We start from the raw sequence: 20,527 nt of genomic DNA, 5'->3' as shown, positions 1-20,527 counted from the left end.
ATCAGGGGACCAAGAGGAGAAGAATGAAAGCTACGGGGGACAAGCAGGGGTCTAGGAGCAGGTATGTTTTTTATTCCGCCGCACCCCCCCCCCCCCAACAATATGAGTTTTATCTAAATTTTGGAATACACATTTAAAATAGTATTCCAGGAATTTTCTTTGGATTACTTATACAGTGCAACACATACTATAATTAGAGAATAAAGTAGAAGCTCTTGTGTGTGACTTGTATATTGTTATTGTAGGTCACCGGAAGTCAGCCACACAAGTGACATTGACATTCTGACACAATAGAGAATGTCACTTTATGGAGATCAGACTTTATACCACATAACCCAGTTGTGGTAATGAAAATTATGGATGCAGCTGAGCTTGGGTAAAAGAATTCAGGCTATAGAGAGGGCTTATAATCCAGAGGTAGGTGCTCTCAATGAAATAAAAATGTTTAAAGCACACCTTAACATCATATGAATTTTAGACCTAACATTCTGTGATCAAACCCCATACACAGAGACAGATTTCAAGATGTTTTCTGCACTTATTGAAAATACTTTTTATTTATTATTACCATCATCATTTTATTTTTTCCTTATCTTGACCAGTGCTATATAGAACCTCTGTTTTCATGCTGCCAGGGCTTGCTGGGGGTGGAACCACATGATCTCTCTCCTGTCTTACAGAAATGGTTTTTATTAAGCAGCTGCCTGCATACCCCTCCAGGACAGGACAAGCTATAAGATTGTGCTGTAAATTCTGTCTTCCCAAATAGCTCTGCAACTAAAAGATTGATCTGCTGCTTACTTGACAATGAATAATCTGCTGCTCGGTAAGAAACACATCTTTTTAAAGAGAGGCAGGAGAGCCAGAGAGCATTAGAGATAAAAGGCATGTGATATCTAACTACCACCTACAGAGTATGGCCATGGTCAGAGCATGTCAGTGTATATCAGCCTGGCTTACAGAAGCCATTCAGAGGCAGCCAGCACATAAGTATCTTATCTTATTGTATTTAAATAATTTACACACAAAGGAAACCCCCTTTAACAGAGTAGTTGCCACTAGAGGGAGTGTGGGTGCTTAATACATACTGTGTTAAAGTGCCCCTACCCATTAGATGAATTGTAGCCGAAACCACCGATTTCAGCAGGACCAGCCATCCACATAGAAGGAGATTTATAAATGGCCGTAGTAGATTTATTTTGCGTAAAAAAGTTGCACATACTTGTAAACGTGCAACTTTTCCATACATGCTGCGACTTAAAGATTGTTGCTTATGCCAAAGCACATTTCTGAAATCTGCTCACGTAGTAATTTTTTATTTTTTTTTACTTTGCAGTGGACATGTATTTATCAAATGCGATAGTCGCTATTTATGAAGAAAAAAAAGTTGCATCTCCATTTGAAAGTCGCATATGTATTCCAGGTCCAACCTGGCTTACAGAAAGTGCATACGTCTGCAAAAAAGGAAATTAACACCCACTTTAACAACTGTTCTTGTTCTGCATCATGAAACAAAGCTACTACATTAATGTTAATTATAGAAAAAATTTATTATATAACTAATAACTCACACCTTGTTAATTTTAGGACACGTACATGCTGGCGTACCCACTAAATTTTAAAATTAATGTTGTGTTAAAATAAAATAAGGTACAAAATAATTGTGTAAGAATTTTTACAGACTTCGTAAATAACCCATATGTGGAACCAAAATGTTCCCTTAAAAAAAAGAAACATCCATAGTAATATAGCTTTTTTTGTGGCTTTACTATTGTTTATGCGCCTGTTGGTGCTGCGCTGTCTTCCTTCCTGATGTAAACTCCGCCCACCAATGTCACAAAATGCGGACTCAAAATTTAACAAAAAAGCCTCCAGTACGGATATTCATGGTGCGGCATAGTATGTTTTTAATATATATATGTATATATTTTTTTTTTCTGAAGAGGTTGGATGAATTGTTGCGGGATAGTTGGAGTGCAGCTATTTAGTGCCAGACAGGCCAGTCAGGGTGTCACCCAATGCGGTATGCCCCTCCCTCCCAGTCACTCTCTAGCAACGCTACTGGTAATAAAGGGTAGATCAAGAACTTTGGCTATTAACATAAGGGAAAACTTCTCTGCTTTAAAAAACGCTTTTGTAAGCGGGTTTCCCGGGTTTTGCTTACATGCGATTTATTCATCAAGGTCGTGCGACTATTTGATAAATAGGTCTCACGTAAGCAAAAGTAAGTTATAAAAAAAATTGCCATATAAAAACCATACGTTTGAAAAGAATAATAAATCTCCTTCATAATGATTACTAAGGCACCATATGATGGCAAATGTCAGAAAAAAAAAAATAAGATTGACCATGTGGGATTCTACCAGGCATTATTCATTTTTTCTTGCAGGAGAAGGGCAGGACAATGGCTATATAGTATATTTGAAGTGCAATTCTGCAACAGAAAAATCTTCACGGATGGACATTCACTTTAAATCCCACTCATTTTAAAATCAAACTTCACTGAAGTTTATACATACCCTTGAAAATTCTAATGGTTAAAGTACAGACTTTGCCTTTAAATGTCAAAATGTATCATAGATAAGTAATGTAAATCTGCGCTGGTATGAACAATAAATTTGAAAACTGCACCAACATGTGGTAAAACCACGTGCTGGAGTGGTTTCCAGCCATGTGTTGTGGCTGTGTAACTTCAGAATTGATTCATTTCTATGAAGCATTTGCCAATGTAAAGAATTTCTTGGTCTAACATGGAGATGTCCAGAAAAGATCTACGTCTTCCTAAAAAGAATATATTCACAATGTCCCTGGACATCACCAAGGCTGGAATGCAGAACAACATTGTGTTTATTTCAATCTCACACTAGATCATGTAGCAATACTGAAAAGATAAAGTATTCAATTCTTTGGAAACTATTCACCTAGTGACAGAGAACCAGTTTAGAAACTGTTTGCTCTGTTGCTGGTGTGGCTTCCCTTTCCACCATACCACCACACTAAACCATGATCATAACACTGTATTCATTACGTATGGTATCTAACGTTTACAGTTATTTCTACAGTGCAGAATGAAATGGACAAGGAGTACAGGCGTCAAAGCAGAGACTGGACAAGATCAGTGTAAAATTGAAATCTGAAATGCAGCATGGCGACTAAAAAGCAAGCACTAAATGGTGATGACCGTGACCTGGACATGCATGGAATAAAGATGAAGTGGTGAGCAATGCAGTGATGCATGGCAGCCGAGGATAGGTGCTCACCATTAAATGCACACTGGAGCTTGACTTCCTTTTCTAGACAGACCAGAGGAGGTAATAGAATAAGAAAGAGACAGAAAGAAGCAGATAGATAAAGAAAGAAAGAAAAAAGGAGCATGGTAATAAAAAAGTACAGACAACGGTAAACCACGTTAGTGAGGCAAAAGAGTGGAGGAGCCAGTCCCAGCAGAGAGCAGGAGAACAAGCAACCAATCAAATAAATAGAATACAAATATGAGAGAGACATACAGAAGTGCAGGGAGACTAACACCTAACCCAAAGGAGAAAGATCAAGCCAAAACAGGACACTGCTACCAGTGGATCCAACATCCCCCTGAATGAGACTGGGTGACTGACTGCCTTTTTAAAATTCTTCTTTTGTGGATAAGACCTCATGAACACGATTGTGTTATGGCTCTGTTCCAGTTCACTGAGAAAGGTTTGGGACCATACTGTAAATCTAAATATATCATACAGATATTGCTTTTTCTCAGAATGCTAGAGATTCTTGACATGTTCCAATGGATGACATACTATACAGATTTTCTTCTCTAGAAGCAGAGTAAGATACCACAGTGTCTTACAGAACCACCATGTGGAGCTGGGAAAACTGTGTTCCGCCATACAGGTGCATACTGTGTGTTTGATGTCTTACAGCACAATAAGCCATCTGAAATTATTTGTGATAAGAAATACTGTAAATGATGAAGGTGACCACTACAGTACAGGCTCATGTGGTAGTAACATGGAAAACTAGATGTAAACAATGATTTAAATAATAGGTCATCTTATGATGACACATTTCTTTTAGGGTAGTGTATTTTGCTACCTATTGACTTTAAAGGGGTACTCTGCTGGAAAACATTTTTCTTTTTTAATCAACTGGTGCCAGAAAGTAAAACGGATTTGTAAATTACTTCTATAAAAAGTCTTAATCCTTACAGTACTTATCAGCTGCTGTTATGATCCACAGGAAGTTCTTTTCTTATCGAATTTCCTTTCTGTCTGACCACAGTGCTCTCTGCTGACACCTTTGTCCATTTTAGGAACTGTCCAGAGCAGGAAAGGTTTTCTATGGGGATTTGCTCCTACTCTGGACAGTTCCTAAAATGGACAGAGGTGTCAGCAGAGAGTACTGTGGTCAGACAGAAAGGAAATTCAAAATTAAAAGAACTTCCTGTGGATCATAACCGCAGCTGATAAGTACTGGAAGGATTAAGATTTTTTTATAGAAGTAATTTACAAATCTGTTTAACATTCTGCCACCAGTTTAAAAAAACAAAAAACAAAAAAAAAAAAACCTTTTCCAGATGAGTACCTCTTTAATAGATAAGAAAATATGCAGAAGCAAAATATGACATGTGTCACCCTACCCTATCCAAAGGGGGATAAAGATGTCTGATCACTGGGGACCCCCATGATCTCCCCTGCTGCACTCTGCATTCGTTTAGAACATCGGGAGCAACGCTGGAGGCTCGTTACCTCACGGACGTGCCTCCCACTTGTGATGTCATGGCCACGCCCCCTCAATGCAAGTCTATGGGAGAGGACGCGACGGCCGTAACGCCCCTCCCATAGACACCACGAGCGGAGCTTGGCCGTGACGTCATGAGCCTCCGCCCCACATCACCAGTCAGCCTGCACGGAGCGAAGTTTGCTCTGTGCACCGGATGTATGGGGTGCCGCAGCCGAGATATGGAGGACCCCCGCAATCGGACATCTTATCCCCTATTTTTTTAATAGGGGAAAAGATGTCTAGGGGCGGAGTACCCCTTGAAAGGCTAGGTCAAGTAACTTCAAGCACAAAGTTAGCATTGCTGGGCATTTGTGCAAGTTTGGTTGCTCAATTGTTTTTTTCATTCTGGATCTACACCTGCCAGCTGTCACAAAACTAAAGCAGTCTAAAGGGTGACGATGCAAAATTACTTTCTCTTACCAGCAAAAAAGTATGAAATCATTAAAGTAAATGTAAGGGTATGGTAGTATATGAGCTGTGGATTTCAAGGAAATCTTTGGTAAAATCCAAAGCAGGTAAGAAAGATTTTTACATTAATTTTATTCTACTTTCAATTATTGGGCACAGCATCAAATCTATAGCATAAAATCCTCAGCATCATATCCACAGCTTTGGTAGGAAGCTTACCTTGGGGTACATTCAGACATACAGGATCTGCTACGGATTTGATGCTGTGTTCAATCATTTAGTTACATTGATATCTACAGCAGATCCTGTATGTGAAAATGCACCCTAATGTTAGGGTCACACAAGCCATATTTTGCTGCTGTGTATTTTCCTACCCATTGAAGTCAATGGGTAGCAAAATCAGCTGTGTATTTTGCTTAAAACTGACTTCAGGGTAAGAGAATAGGCAGCAGCAAATATGCAGCAAAATACAGCGTGTATAATCCTACCCTTAGAGTATATTATCAAGTACAGAATTCAGTGTGCAAGAAAATGCCAATGCAAAAAATGATGGTTACCTATCTACTAAACTGGAGGAGTTTACATGGAAAAGGCCATTTGTCTATTTTCTGATACAGGTTCTAGTAATGTGAAAGCCCACTGCATTAAATGAAACCAAAATAGTCTGCATCAATCACACTAAGGAAGACTAAAATGTCTTCTAAGAGCTTCCATAAATGTACAGTAGAGGGGAACTTCTGAAAATGCTAATCCCTGTGATATATCATTTATAGCATATCATGGATTGGTAAATGGAATAAAAATTGTCCCTTGTAGCATCATATTTGTTTAAAAAGGCAAAAAAAAAAAATAAGATACATGTAATAAGAAATACATTTAATTCTGTAATCTATCTATTCTACTGGTTTAATGCTTACAAATATAAAGCAGCACATTTAAATGACTTATGTAACAATCCCCCGGGTGGATTTACAGGGGTCTACCATCTCTGCTCCATAACTGAGACCTTTCCAGCTGTTTCTTGTACTCTCCATCTTTAATTTGCGTCATCAAGCCTTTGTTACTATGGCAACAGACAAGACACTACTCGCTGGGAGACACAAGTGTTGTCTTTGAATATGAATAACAGGGCTTCAAGAAATGGATTCGCAAACTGAGATGCTGGAAACATTTTTCTATAAACAACTTGAAAAGCTTTGGGAATTCCTAAGTACAGTATACAAACTGCTATATCATTTTATGAACAGTTATAGGGGTACAAAGTAAACCATGGAATTATATAAACAGTAGATGTAGAATACAGTTTAATAGGCTTAGTCTTAGATGTAAAGTCTTGAGACAACTCCTTTTTATACTGAAACCAGATTCGTAATCAGCTGATATGTTGTTGTCTGGCATTAGGCTATGTTCACACCTTTAGGTTTTTAATTGCCAAAAATATAAATAGATTTGAAAAAAAGGAAAAGCCTCAGTCTCTTCTTTACAAGTGCCCCTCAATTTATGATCAATTCCTGGCTCAAGGGTTAATGTAATTGATATGGACCAATCAGGTCTACAAGCTATTAAAGGGACGACCTGGATATTGGACCAACCCTTATAATATCATAATGCCCTACTCATATCACCACAGGGAATAGCTTTAGGTGCATGTTCATTTTCATTTAAATATTATTCAATGTAAAGTTTCTAAATAAACTAATTTGATAATTATGTGGAAGGAAAATATTGCCAGAAAAATACAAGACTTTTTCATTGTTCTGAATCAAAACATGGTCAAAACGCACCTTTAAAAACAATGGAGCTACAGATTTATCCTTAGAGTTGTACATTTTCCCTTCCACAAGTGCAATTACCCTAGAGACACCAGGTTTGGGTAACATTAAAGAGTCTGTGACCAGAAAATTTCTGTCAGAGCATAGACTGAATTAGTCGTCACTAGGACCGCGCAGATATCGCCCCATCCCCATAGAAGGCAATGTCTACAGAGCGGATTGCTCTAGAACAGGTATAGGCAACCTTCAGAACTGCAGATGTTTTGGACTACATCTCCCATGATGCTTTGTAAGAAATTTTGGCTGTAAGAGCATCATGGCAGATGTAGTCCAAAACATCTGCAGTGCCGAAGGTTGCCTATGCCTGCCCTAGAAGAATGAACAAGTCCATTCTTTTGGCAGCAGAATTTCAGCAGTGGAACGTCCACTTCTAAGATTCCGTGGTGGACGTGGACTAAACTTAAAATTTTTCAACCACAGACAGAAATAGCAGCCATGAAACACTACATAAATGGATTCATGCCTTATGACAAAATAAGAAATAGCCACAGAAGACAGATAAATAAAAGCAAATATTACAGTGCTGTCCTGATTAAAGAAAAAAAAATCATCTTTAAATGGTGGTCATGTGTTTCTTAACAGTAAAAGGGTTGTGTTCACTGCATTTGCTTTTGCAGTATAATAGTTATATTTTCACAGTAGTAAAGCAGAGGGTAAACTACACCCCTTGACTTATCAAATATTGGCATAATGCCGTTGACTAATATGGCACAGTAGATAAAATGACTAAATATAATGAAAAAATATATATTTTTCCAATTGTATAGCCTTCTATATGCACGTATCCAACAAAGACTGTAAGGATTTAACAATTTATGGGTAAAAATGTAATATTTGTGCTTGATGAAAAAAACTTTTTTTGTTTCTTAAATAAAGATATTAAAATGAGAGTTATGTTACACAAATAATAACAAAGTTTGTAACCATTCTAAAATCAGAACTGGAATGATAAATAAGCCCAAAAAACAGCTGTATGGAATTTGGCTTGACTGATATATATTCATTTCATAACAAAGTCAGAATTTCTACAAGTTTTAAACAACAGATGATACAGAAGCTGATGTGAATGGTTATTTGGATCCAGTCAATGTTGCTATGAACACAGTTCAGGAAGTGTTGTCATGTAGAAACAGGAGAAAATAAGCTATATAATCATCGGGTAGGAACGGTTATTAACAATGCTCTTCTCTATTTAGAAAGTGACTCAGTAGGAGACATGTTGCTACAGGTTAGATGTTACATGTACCAAGGAATACTGATGGAGATAGAGCATAATTAATGGAGGAAATAAGGCACCATATATAGGAACTACACAATACTATTAAAATACATGAAAAAGTATCAAATAAGCTGAACATATTACATAATAAAAGTATATACAAAATGAAGGAACAAAATAAATGTTAAACTAGACTTTCTATAAAGGATCCATTTAAAATAACATATTGGTTCTATATGACAATTTTTATGGAATGTATTGCCTCGAGACTTATTCCCCTTTAAACCCACTATAGAAATCCACTGTGAGATCCATTAACCTATATATCTATGCATTTGTGTAGTTGAAGAGAGAGACATTTTTCATAAAGTACCGAAATAGAATAGCTTACCTTCACTCCATCTGTCTTCTTGTTTAATAGACTTTTGGCAGCTGAAAAAAAAATTGATACTTAAGAATTGTAATATAACTAATATATAACTATATTCTTGGAAAGTGTTTCTTTAAAAAAAAAAAAAAAAAAAAACAAAAAAAACAAATCCTATAAGAAAAATGGCGTGCATACCTCACTGGATGCATAAACAGTGTGGAGTATACTAAAATGACAGAATTTTACCTTTATCCTTTGTTTTCAGATATCTGACCATTGCAGGAAGATTTTATGGTTGGTATATATACTTCGTAAAAGATAACTTTAAGCAGCAATAGTTCCCAGGTTAGGAATCAGTAGAGGACTATACTGTAGTGATGACACGGTGTGAAGCCATAGACCACCCCCCCAATGACACTGATACTTCTAAGTATAGTAACACATACAGAACTGTATTAAACAGAAATGAAAAAAAGGGCCTAAAGAGCTATAGAAGTTGGCTATAAATTTACAAGGGAAGACTTAATCTGGACTTCCCCAACAATGAAAATGATTCATTGATGTGCACTGCTGCAGATGCATCTTGAATAATGAATGAGAAAAGTTTAAAGCAAGTATCTGTTACGATCGATAGAACATACTGCTATACTGTACTAGATACTTCACAATGTGTATTAAGATGTTGAGTACCCCTGCCCATAAACATGCCTCACTGGAGTCAAGAATTATAGGGTGACAGCTAGGGGTGTAAAAAAGAATCAATTCACTCGATTATCGCGATTTTTCATTTGGCGATACTGTATCAATTCAAAATATTTTTGAATCTATCTTTTTAGGGATGTGGAATTCGGCTATTAACTTTTTAGAATGCCGCTGTCTAAAGGGACATGTGAATGCTCCCTGGTGGGCTAGTGGGGTGGATTGCCCCCCCCCCCCCCCGCAGCATGACCGGGGGGGTGGGAGGCGAGATCCACTATAGAGGTAGCCGGAGGGCTTACCTCTGTTCCCTGCTGTCCCGCGGCTCTGTCATTGATAGATCCTGGCTGGACTAGGCTCTATCAATGGATCACAGAGCACACAGATCAATGGAGTTCAATAGAATAGAGTTCTATTCATCTGTATTAGGAATCTAATGATTCCTCCTAAAGACAGAATCGGGATTTATCGCGATGCATCGTATAGTCATACGTGTATCGTGATACGTATTGTATCGCCAGATTCTTGCAAATTCACACCCCTAGTGACAGCAAATATTAGAGACAGAATAAAGTAAACTGGAGGGATAAAATGTAGGATTCACAATCTTTTTTTGTAGTTGGCCCTCAGAGAATATGAGTATATATGTATAATATTTTCTCACATCTGATCGGCAGTTGTAATTTGAATAGTTTACATAAGTACAATTATATCGTAATGTCTCCAATTACCTGGTCCCCAAGAGGCTTAGAGAAATCGTTGCATGTATTTGGCGAGCCAGACCTTTTACAATAGGAAGTCCTAAAGTCCATTATTCTGCGGTGTTACTGAACTTTCTTGTTTAAGATGCTTGTCTTGAAATTTGTGCTAAGACCGGCACCCTGGTGTTCTAAACATTTATGTTCACAATGCAAGCTTCGGGGAGCCCTAGTCGTGATGTCACACCACGCCCCCTTCACTCATGTCTATGGGAGGGGGCATGATGGCTGTGGTCGCTTGTCACGTCCCTTCCCATAGACATGAACAGTGGGGGTGTGGTGTGACATCACAACCACGGCCTCCCGCTGGGGTGCCGGTCCGGAGATCGAAGGGGGTCTTTGAATAGGGGATAAGATGTCTAGGGGCGGAGTACCCCTTTAAGTTACATACACTTCTACCAAACCCTGAATTATCTGATCGGCCTTTGTCGGACATGCTTTTTAATATTACTCTTCATCTACAATGGGGAAAAAAGTATTAAGTCAGCCACCAATTGTGCAAAGATGATAGAGGCCTGTAATTTTCATCATTGGTATACTTTAACTATGAGAGACAGAATGGGCAGAAAGAATACAGGACAACACATTGTAGGATTTCTAATTAATTAATTGGTAAATTCCTTGGTAAAATAAGTATTTGGTCCCTACAAACAAGCAAGATTTCCGGCTCTCATAAACCTGTAACTTATTCTTTGTCTCCTCTGTCCTCCACCCATTACCTGTATTAATGGCACCTGTTTGAACTTGTTATCAGTATAATAGACACCTGTCCACAACCTCAAACAGTCACATTCCAAACACCTCTATGGCCAAGACCAAAGAGCTGTCGAAGGACACCAGAAACAAAATTGTAGACTTGTAACAGGCTGGGAAGACTGAAGCAGCTTGGTGTGAAGAAATCAACTGTGGGAACAATTATTAGAAAATAGAAGACATACAAGACCACTGATAATCTCCCTCGATCTAGGGCTCCACACAAGATCTCACCCCATGGTGTCAAAATGATCACAAGAACAGTGAGCAAATATCCCAGAACCACATGGGGGGACCTAGTGAATGACATGAAGAGAGCTGGGACCAAAGTAACAAAGTCTACCATCAGTAACACACTGCGCCACCAGGGACTCAAATTATGCAGTGCCAGTCGTGTCCCCCTGCTTAAGCCAGTACATGTCCGGTCCCAACTGAAGTATGCAGAGAGCATTTGGATGATTCAGAAGAGTATTGGGAGAATGTCATATGGTCAGATGAAACCAAAGTAGAACTTTTTGGTTTGGAGGAGAAAGAATGCTGAGTTGCATCCAAAGAACACCATTCCTACTGTGAAGCATGGGGGTGAAAACATTATGCTTTGGGGCTGTTTTTCTGCTAAGGGACCAGGAGGACTGATCCGTGTAATGGAAAGAATGAATGGGGTCATGTATCGTGAGATTTTGAGTGAAAACCTCCTTCCATCAGCACGGGCATTGAAGATGAAACGTGGCAGGGTCTTTCAGCATGACAATGATCCCAAACACACACCCCGGGCAATGAAGGAGTGGCTTTGTTAGAAGCATTTCAAGGTCCTGGAGTGCCTATCCAGTCTCCAGACCTCAACCCCATAGAAAGTCTGTGTTGCCCAGCAACAGCCCCAAAATATCACTGAGATCTGCATGGAGGAATTGGCTAAAATACCAGCAACATTGTGTGAAAACTCTGTGAAGACTTACAGAAAATATTTGACCTCTGTCATTGCCAACAAAGGGTATTTAATAAAGTATTGAGATTGTGTTATTGACCAAATACTTATTTTCCACCATAATTAGCAAATAAATTCTTAAAAAAAATCAGACAATGTGATTTTATGGATTTTTTTTTCTCATTATGTCTCTCATAGTTGAGGTATACCTATGATGAAAATTACAGGCCTCTCTCTCTTGAATCATCTTGGATGAAGAACATAGTAATAATCCATTTATATAATGCCAACTGTCAAGTCTTAAAAGGTTTTAGCAAAAAACATATACCACACTATTCGATGCAGCTAAAAAACAAGGCATGTTAAAGCATACTGACATACATTAGGCAACATACTATCGACGTATATTAACCCAGTGGTTCCCAACCCAGTCCTCAACAATAACAATAATTCTTTTTTTTTTTTTTTTCCAGTTACTTCATTGGAAAAGAACAGGAAAAAAAATCAAATCCCGGACTGTTGGTGAGTTGGGGGAATCTGTCTTAACCTGTCTGCTCACATATTAGAACACTGTTTTAGCGTAGTGTTGCGCTCAATCTCTGAACAACATTTGCCATATAATTGGCACATGTAAAATCTAGCACCTTTACGATACATAATGATCTATTTTGCCAATATTTTACTTTGCAGTGTAGAAAAAATATAGTGTTGCAACCAGACACAAGAATAATATACTGATATATAACCTGTGCTCCATGGGCTGCTTTTAGCCCACATAACTAATTTTATTCTTCCTTCAAGAAGCATAAAATGCTTTATGTGTACTAAATTTAATCAAACATCAAAAAAACTTCTAGTTTGAACACCTGACAATGAGGTCATTGAATACAACCCCCCATTTTGACCTAGACAGTATAAATTAAATACTATTTTTTTTATTATTATTTTTTTTTTTTTTTAAAGAAAACAAACTCTAAGCCATAAATTGTCCTACAGAGCATGACTGGCACAGCCCTATATGCCTCTTTTTCTACAAGGATATGGTTTGGCTGCTCTGAACACTAGTGGGGGACTCAAGTGATTATTTTTTTTTGAAATACATGTATAATGTAAATATTCCCTTGGCTATATAATACAAGCAAACACACAACTAAATATGATAAAAAAAATCCTAGATACTGTGCACTCGTAACATCCTCCCTGTGTGAACACGGCTACATAGTAAGCATTGTAACTAGTTCAGCAAGTGACAACTGCTGTTAGAAACACTTGTGAATCACTGAAATACCATCAATAGCTCCAAGGAAAAACAGATCTTTACACAGCTGCTTCAGCTGGCACACATTCTGATCCTGCTCTAACCACATTGTTTCAAACCTTTAGTCATTTAAAATTCTCCAGAGGTCTTGCGGAAAATTATAATCTTCACAACTGCAGAAAAAAAGGCCATTCTGTTTATTTGTAACATATATACAAACAATGGATATCTAAAATAAACCCAGAAGTGATGGAAGTATTCCAATGGCTACACACTGCATGTAGGTGGATCTCAGTCCTGCAAACTGATGAACTCAGAAGTGACCAGAGTATGCCATTGACCATACACTGGGAGTAGCGGCTCTCCAGCCCTGCAAACCCATTAGAGAGAATGAGACATGTTAGAAACTAAGAAGCAAGAATTGACATACTGTAAATGCGGCAACCTGTATCAGTGTCCTATTGCAACTATCAGTGTCGTATTGCAAGTGGCTTGTATAGCCCTACATCTATATTAGCTAAATGAAAGCCCTTTATGTTTGTACAAGGCCATTTTCCACATCTGTCTCTTCCCAAAAATCCTGAAAAAAGGCACAGCATGATATACTTTTTGTCTGGTAAAATGGTGCATTATGAAGGCCTTCATTTAAGTTCCCATTGGGTGTGTCAGGTGCCACTTGTGTCCAGCACGTAGGGCAACACGCACAATATATTCATTGCTCTGATATTTACATATACTAGCTGAGTACCCGTCCCTGCCTGGTTTTTCCTACCTAATCCTTGTGGGGGAGGAAAAGCAACAAAGGAGAAAACTTTTGTCCTCAAATCCTGACCCTATATCCCGACCCCAAATCCCCTGCATATATCCTAACCTCATATCTCGACCTTCTATTCCGACCTCATATTCCGTCCTTATATCCCATCCCCATATTCAGACCTCATATTCCTTCCCCGTATCCCATCCTCATGTGGGACTGAGTTGTGATAAAGTTATTAAGCTGAAATTAAAGGAGTGTGGATTAAAGGGTGGGCGTGTATTTGCAAGATGGGGCATGGAATGCATGAAGGGTGTGGCTTGCCAGCCGGACTGATATATTAACCAGGAGATGCAGAGCGGAGCTGGTGGAGTAAGGTACCAGAAGTCCTATATACCTGTATGGGGGAGGTTAGGGGTCAATTGAACTATTATATAATTTTATTTGACATATAAGTAACATGTGACCAAGTATTATCGAAATATCTCCAGCCATATGGAAGTTATGCTGGAACATACATTTCCCCATAGACTTGCATTGGACTTTAAACAAAAACCCCGAGCAATGCAAATGAGGGTAGGCTAGGGTTAAATTAACTTTCCTATATTTTTAGTGGACATGTGAACGAGTATTATCAAAATATCGCCAACTGTTTGGAAGTTATGCAGTAACATAGTTCCCATAGACTTGTATGGGACTTTAAACAAAAACCCTGACTCTCGCAAATGGGGGTGGGTAAGGACATATAAGTAACATGTGTACCAAGTTTCATGGTAATATCTTTAGCCGTTTGGAAGTGATGCTGGAACATACATACATACACACACACATTGAGATCCAACTAAACCCTGGATTTTATGTAAATACAAGACGCTCCTATCATGCTTTTAGATCTTCATTTACTGATCAGCAGCAAAAGCATATTATGAACAAAATACAAGAAAAAACTTAGTAGGCACAGGTATGGTGTAGCCAAACATGCTACAGGTATTAACCAATCAATGAACAGTAGCAGATATAATAGTGACAGTTAATCTAATATCTTCCTTCTTCTTTTGCTGCTCAGCAGCTGTTAACAGATAAGTCATTGTCTCTACAGTATTTTTTCCTTAAATATCCATATTTCTTTAACTGATATATATATATATATTATCACCATTTATTTATTTAATTAACCCATTTATTTATTTATTTTATTCTGTTTCTAGTATTGCATACATATTACTTTAATTAACCCCCTTATATATATGGTCTGCTATTCCATTATTATTTTTTCTTTATAATACATTGATATAATTTCCTCCACCTCTTTATTTCCAAGTATTCAGTATATTGTCATTATACTGGGGTCCCGGTACTCCCGCTTCATATATATTATATTCCTTCCTAGTTCGTCAGCATAAACTCAATATTTTCTCTCACTGTATACTTACCTCACCTTACCGATACCTCCGGTTCCCAATCAGGCTTTCTTCTCCGATATTTCTTCCCCTGCGTTTCGTTTCGCCATCTTCTTTTCTTCTGCGCCATCGCCGCCATTTTCTCTCAGCTCCCGGAAGTCTCGCGATACTTCAGCAGAGTGGTCCTCACCTGCTGTTGGGCGGGAATCCTGTCACTCCGTCAGGTTCCCTCAGAGACGCAGTACTGCCTCCCTGTTACTCCAGTACCACACGGTGATTGGCTTTACTAATTAGCTACTCTGTAATTAATTTGTACTCGGTCCCAGCATTACTGAGTACCTACTGACACACTGTGACAGAAATACCAAATTGCTTTTATAAAAGCAAATCATTTCTGCCTATTCTGCCTAGAATTGCCTCATAGCATATATATATAAATATTAATATTTACTCATGGAGACCTCTGAAGCTCAATCAGCTAATATTGAGGCTAATAATAATGACCACCTCCAGAATCTGGTGGATAATTCAGTGGCCAGATCAGTACAGAGTGCCATGTTATCTGCAGTTACTGTTTTGCAAGATAGTATACAGAAATCTATTTCTCTGGCACTGGCCCACCCCTCCACCTCTAATCCCAAAACACCTGGTGATCTTTATTTCACACCAGAAACTTCAGTGGCGGATTTAGCCAAAGGGTTTAATGTCCCCAAAAAGGCTACTTCCAAAAAACGACACACACATGACGGCACTGCTCCCCCTCCTAAAAAACAATGTAAAGGAGGTCGCCAAGATAAATTAAAAGACAGACCTATCATAGGTCACGATAAATGCGCTTCAAAGCCGCACACGTTACCCTCTGCCCAAGAGGAAGTATCTGTAAGTAGGGCTCATAAGACCGCTAAAAGAAATAAACCAAATTCTTTTACAGAACCGAATTCTGATCATTCTTCAGATTCTCAGGCTGAGGAAATTGTTGACTCTTTTGACTACCTGTCACAAGAAAGCGGTGAAATAAATGATGACCCTGACTATCAGGAGGATGACCCTTTGGAGGAATCAGACCTTTCCTCCTTTGACCCAGCCCTCATCCAACACCCCAGATCTGGGGAATGGCTACCTAACCCCATAGTTGCTAAGTTCCTCTCTATTAGAGTTAACAAGAGCATGGATAAGGTCACTCGCAGTAAACTGAAGGCAGAGTGTCCCCGCCCTACACTCCCCCATTTATCTTCAATAACTCCAGAACTGGACCCAGTTCTGAATAAATTTTTGATGAAAACAGGGAAAAATCCTAAAAAAGGTATAGATAGGAGTTTTAAGTCCTGTCAGGACAAACTCCTGGATATTCTCGGTCCCTTATCAAAGATTTTAGACATGGTAGAAGAATCTTCTATCTCCAACAAACCAGTTGAAGTGGAAGTTCTAAAAGGTTGGACACAACGTGCTGTATGTTTTTTGGGCAACGCAAATGCAGCCCTTTCCACTGAGCGTAAACGCTCTGTTCTAATGAGAATCGACCCCCAATTAACGAACTTAGCATCCAATGAACCTACTCACCCCACAGAGGGGATGCTCTTTGGGGAAGATTTTATTAATCAAATGGGCAAATACGTTGGACTCTTTTCGTCCATCAACAAAGCTCAAACATCGTTGAAAAAAGTTTTTTCCAATAGGGTTTTTGGTAGGGCCGGGAAAGGAAGGAGCCGCTCTTCCGGCCGCTATCTCCCCACTAGACAACAGTCAAGAGGCTCCTTTCAACATCAGTACCAACCTTACCAGCCATCATATACTACCCAACCAGCCAACCCCACACCGTTCTTCCCCTACCGGGCAAGACCCTGGCGCCCAAGAGGACAACGTGGATTCCAGAGTGCTAAACCAACTACAAGTAAGTCTTCCCATTTACTCCCACAACCTTCCATTAGGAGGGAGACTCACACATTTTTTAACAAACTGGACTACAATTACGTCAGACTCTTGGATCCTGGATACAGTATCAGGTTTCCAAATAGAGTTTTTCTCTCCTCCCGTACAACACTCTCTACCCCATCCAATTCATTTTTCAACTACAGACCTAGATCTGATCAATCTAGAAGTAACGGAACTCATTGCAAAGAAAGCAATTATACCTGTTCCCCTAAATTCCCCAGGTTTTCTCAGCAATCTATTTCTAGTACAAAAGAAAGATGGAGGTCACAGACCCGTGATCAACTTAAAACTACTCAACAACTTTGTTGTGTACAGACACTTCAAGATGGAAGGCATCCATCTTCTGAGAGATATTCTACTAAAAGACGACTGGCTAGTCAAGATAGACCTAAAAGATGCTTATCTAACAGTCCCGATTCACCCATCCTCTCAAATCTTCCTCCAATTTCTTTGGAACACTCAAAAATGGCAATTCACATGCCTCCCCTTCGGACTCTCATCAGCCCCATGGTGCTTCACAAAACTTCTGAAGCCTATAATTGCTCTACTCAGAAGCCGAGGTGTTCGTCTCATTATTTATCTGGACGACATTCTCATCATGGCTCAATCCAAAAATCTTCTTCTAACCCACAGAGATTGGACTCTATCCCTTCTTTCCAATCTGGGTTTTCTAATCAACTTCAAAAAATCCATTCTCCTACCATCCCAGGAACTGGAGTTCTTGGGTTTCAAGATCAATACTCAATCATCCACTCTGAGTCTTCCTCAGAAGAAACTCAAAACTATTCGGAAAGAGATTCGCCAAATCCTTCGCAAAGATCTTATTTCTCTCCGTACCATAGCTCGGATAGTGGGTCTTCTTTCAGCTTCCATTCAAGCTGTATTTCCAGCCCCTCTCCATTATCGAGCCCTACAACGACTGAAAATTCGTCATTTGAGAGAAGGCCTGGGATACTCAGACGAGATTCGCCTCTCTTCAGACGCCAAAGAAGAACTTCTTTGGTGGCTATCTCACATCCAGACCTGGAATGGAAGAACAATCTTCAATCCAAATCCGGATATTGTCATAGAATCAGACGCAAGTCTTTCGGGTTGGGGAGCGCGTTGCGGCTCCCTCTCTACTGGAGGGAAATGGTCTCCTTCCGAATCCCAGCTTCATATCAATTGTTTAGAACTTTTAGCTGGGTCCTTCGCACTAAAGAGCTTTGTGAAGGATTCCTCTCACTGCTGTGTATTACTTCGCATGGACAATATCTCAGCAGTCCAATACATAAATCACCTGGGTGGTACAACTTCAAAAGACCTTGCGGAAATTGCCAAAGATTTCTGTCATTTTTGTCTAGACAGACATATTACGTTGAAAGCAGAATACCTACCTGGCATATCCAACTCAATCGCAGATTGGAATTCTCGTTTTCTAACAGACTCCAGCGATTGGAAACTTCTCCCTTCCATTTTTCTGGAGATCAACCATTTATGGGGTCCTTGTCATCTAGACATGTTCGCTTCTCGACTGAACTGTCAAATCCCTCAGTTTTTCAGTTGGAGACCAGATCCAGAAGCTCTAGGCATAGATGCATTCCTCCAACATTGGCCACAGGAAATTCTTTACTCGTTTCCTCCCTTCAACCTAATCCCTCGAGTCCTCCTTCAAACTTCTATCCGGAAATCTACTATGGTTTTAATTGTTCCTTGGTGGTCAACCCAATCGTGGTTTCCCCAATTACTTCAACTTCTAACAGATTATCCACGAATCCTACCATCCATTCCGAATATCCTTCAAGATCCCTTAGGCAACTTTCATCCTCTAGTATTATCAGATCAACTAATCTTATTAGCTTGCCTCATTTCCGGCATACCAGAACATCATCTTCACTTTCGAACACAACTAGATAATTACTCTCAGACGCTTGGGCTCCAGGAACCAGATCTGCTTACAGATCAGCCTGGAAAATTTGGATTCATTGGTGCTCTCAACGGGGTTTGGATCCCTTGCAAACCTCTCTTTCAGACATCCTGAATTTTCTTTCAGACTCCTTTGATGCTGGCAAAGCCTATAGAACTATCAATCTTTACCGATCTGCCATTTCAGCTAACCATCCTCTTATTGACTCTATCCCCATTGGACGTCATCCTCTGGTATGTAAACTTCTAAAAGGTATACGCTTTAGACGCCCTCCTTTACCTAAGTACAACTCTACTTGGGATGTGAATATTCTCTTGAATCTTTTTCTTTCCTGGGAGGACAACGATTCATTACCTCTTAAACTACTTTCTTTTAAACTTACAGTTCTTTTATGTCTTATTTCCATCAAACGGATATCGGATGTTAGAGCCCTTGATGTTTCTAGAAGACAATATTCTCCAGAGGGAGTTGTATTTACGGTCTATCGCCGCACCAAAACTAATTTACATTCCGTCTTCTATCCTTCTTTCCCTCATCAACACAAACTATGTGTAGTTCGTTGCTTACGGGCATATGAATCTAGAACGGAATCTCTTCGATCCCCACCATCTTCACAACTTCTTATTTCCTTCTGTAAACCCCATAAACCGGTCTCTTCCACCACTTTGGTCAGATGGGTTAAATTGACTATGACTATGGCTGGCATCGATACCTCTACCTTTGGAGCCCACTCTACTAGAGGGGCCATAGCAACTAAATTATTTCAATCAGGTGCTTCCCTTTCTGACATCATCAAAGCGGCTAATTGGTCCTCTGACTCTACATTCAAAACATTCTATTTCAGACCAGATTCACATGTTTCTATGACATTGTTATAATAGATGTATTGTTATATAAGATTTACATATTTAGCTTTAAACTAGCATGATAGGAGCGTCTTGTATTTACATAAAATTGAAGATTTTCCTATCCTTGGTGAAGGAAAATATAGATTTTATTAAAGACAAGACGCGAGTATCATCCCTCCCAATGAACCCATCCCTTTCAATTTTTAACATTTTGTATTCACAGCCACTTAAGAAGATACTTAGCGGACTTTCCATATTCCTGATGAAAAGTTCCTCAATTATTGGATGTGCATCATATTTATCTACATTTGAAAACATTACCTTCTAAATTCACACCTTCCTGCGGATACCGAACTTATTGGAGATACTCTTCAGGTTCCAGCTGTCTTACCACGATCCTAACTTTGAATAGACTGTTCATCTTCGCTCAAAAGAAGAAGGAAGATATTAGATTAACTGTCACTATTATATCTGCTACTGTGCATTGATTGGTTAATACCTGTAGCATGTTTGGCTACACCATACCTGTGCCTACTAAGTTTTTTCTTGTATTTTGTTCATAATATGCTTTTGCTGCTGATCAGTAAATGAAGATCTAAAAGCATGATACTCGCGTCTTGTCTTTAATAAAATCTATATTTTCCTTCACCAAGGATAGGAAAATCTTCAATTAAAATGAAATCAAACTGGTGGAA

At 39.0% G+C, this 20,527-nt stretch overlaps 2 protein-coding genes across 31 annotated transcripts in view; one reads left to right on the top strand and one right to left on the bottom strand.

Annotated features, from left to right (window-relative positions):
* CAMK2G (calcium/calmodulin dependent protein kinase II gamma) overlaps nt 1-20,527 on the bottom strand; it is a 304,863-nt gene that overhangs the window by 32,249 nt on the left and 252,087 nt on the right. For 17 of the 30 annotated variants that reach the window (XM_056530586.1, XM_056530591.1, XM_056530589.1 and 14 more), the window contains one exon: nt 8,624-8,664. In XM_056530586.1, coding sequence (XP_056386561.1) covers nt 8,624-8,664 — 41 coding nt within the window. Of the gene's footprint in view, nt 1-3,260; nt 3,294-8,623; nt 8,665-20,527 lie in introns of all 30 variants that reach the window. The other 13 variants (XM_056530585.1, XM_056530588.1, XM_056530593.1 and 10 more) reach the window with 1 other exon arrangement.
* Nucleotides 14,844-18,953, top strand: LOC130282390 (uncharacterized). Its single transcript, XM_056530618.1, has 2 exons — nt 14,844-16,896; nt 17,043-18,953. Exons 1-2 carry the CDS (start codon nt 15,600-15,602, stop codon nt 17,072-17,074), a joined length of 1,329 nt encoding a protein of 442 aa, XP_056386593.1. The 5' UTR covers nt 14,844-15,599; the 3' UTR covers nt 17,075-18,953.

Source organism: Hyla sarda, chromosome 7 (genome assembly GCF_029499605.1).
Source record: "Hyla sarda isolate aHylSar1 chromosome 7, aHylSar1.hap1, whole genome shotgun sequence".
NCBI classification, from domain to species: Eukaryota; Metazoa; Chordata; class Amphibia; order Anura; family Hylidae; genus Hyla; species Hyla sarda.
This window is presented reverse-complemented; position numbering and strand designations above follow the sequence as displayed.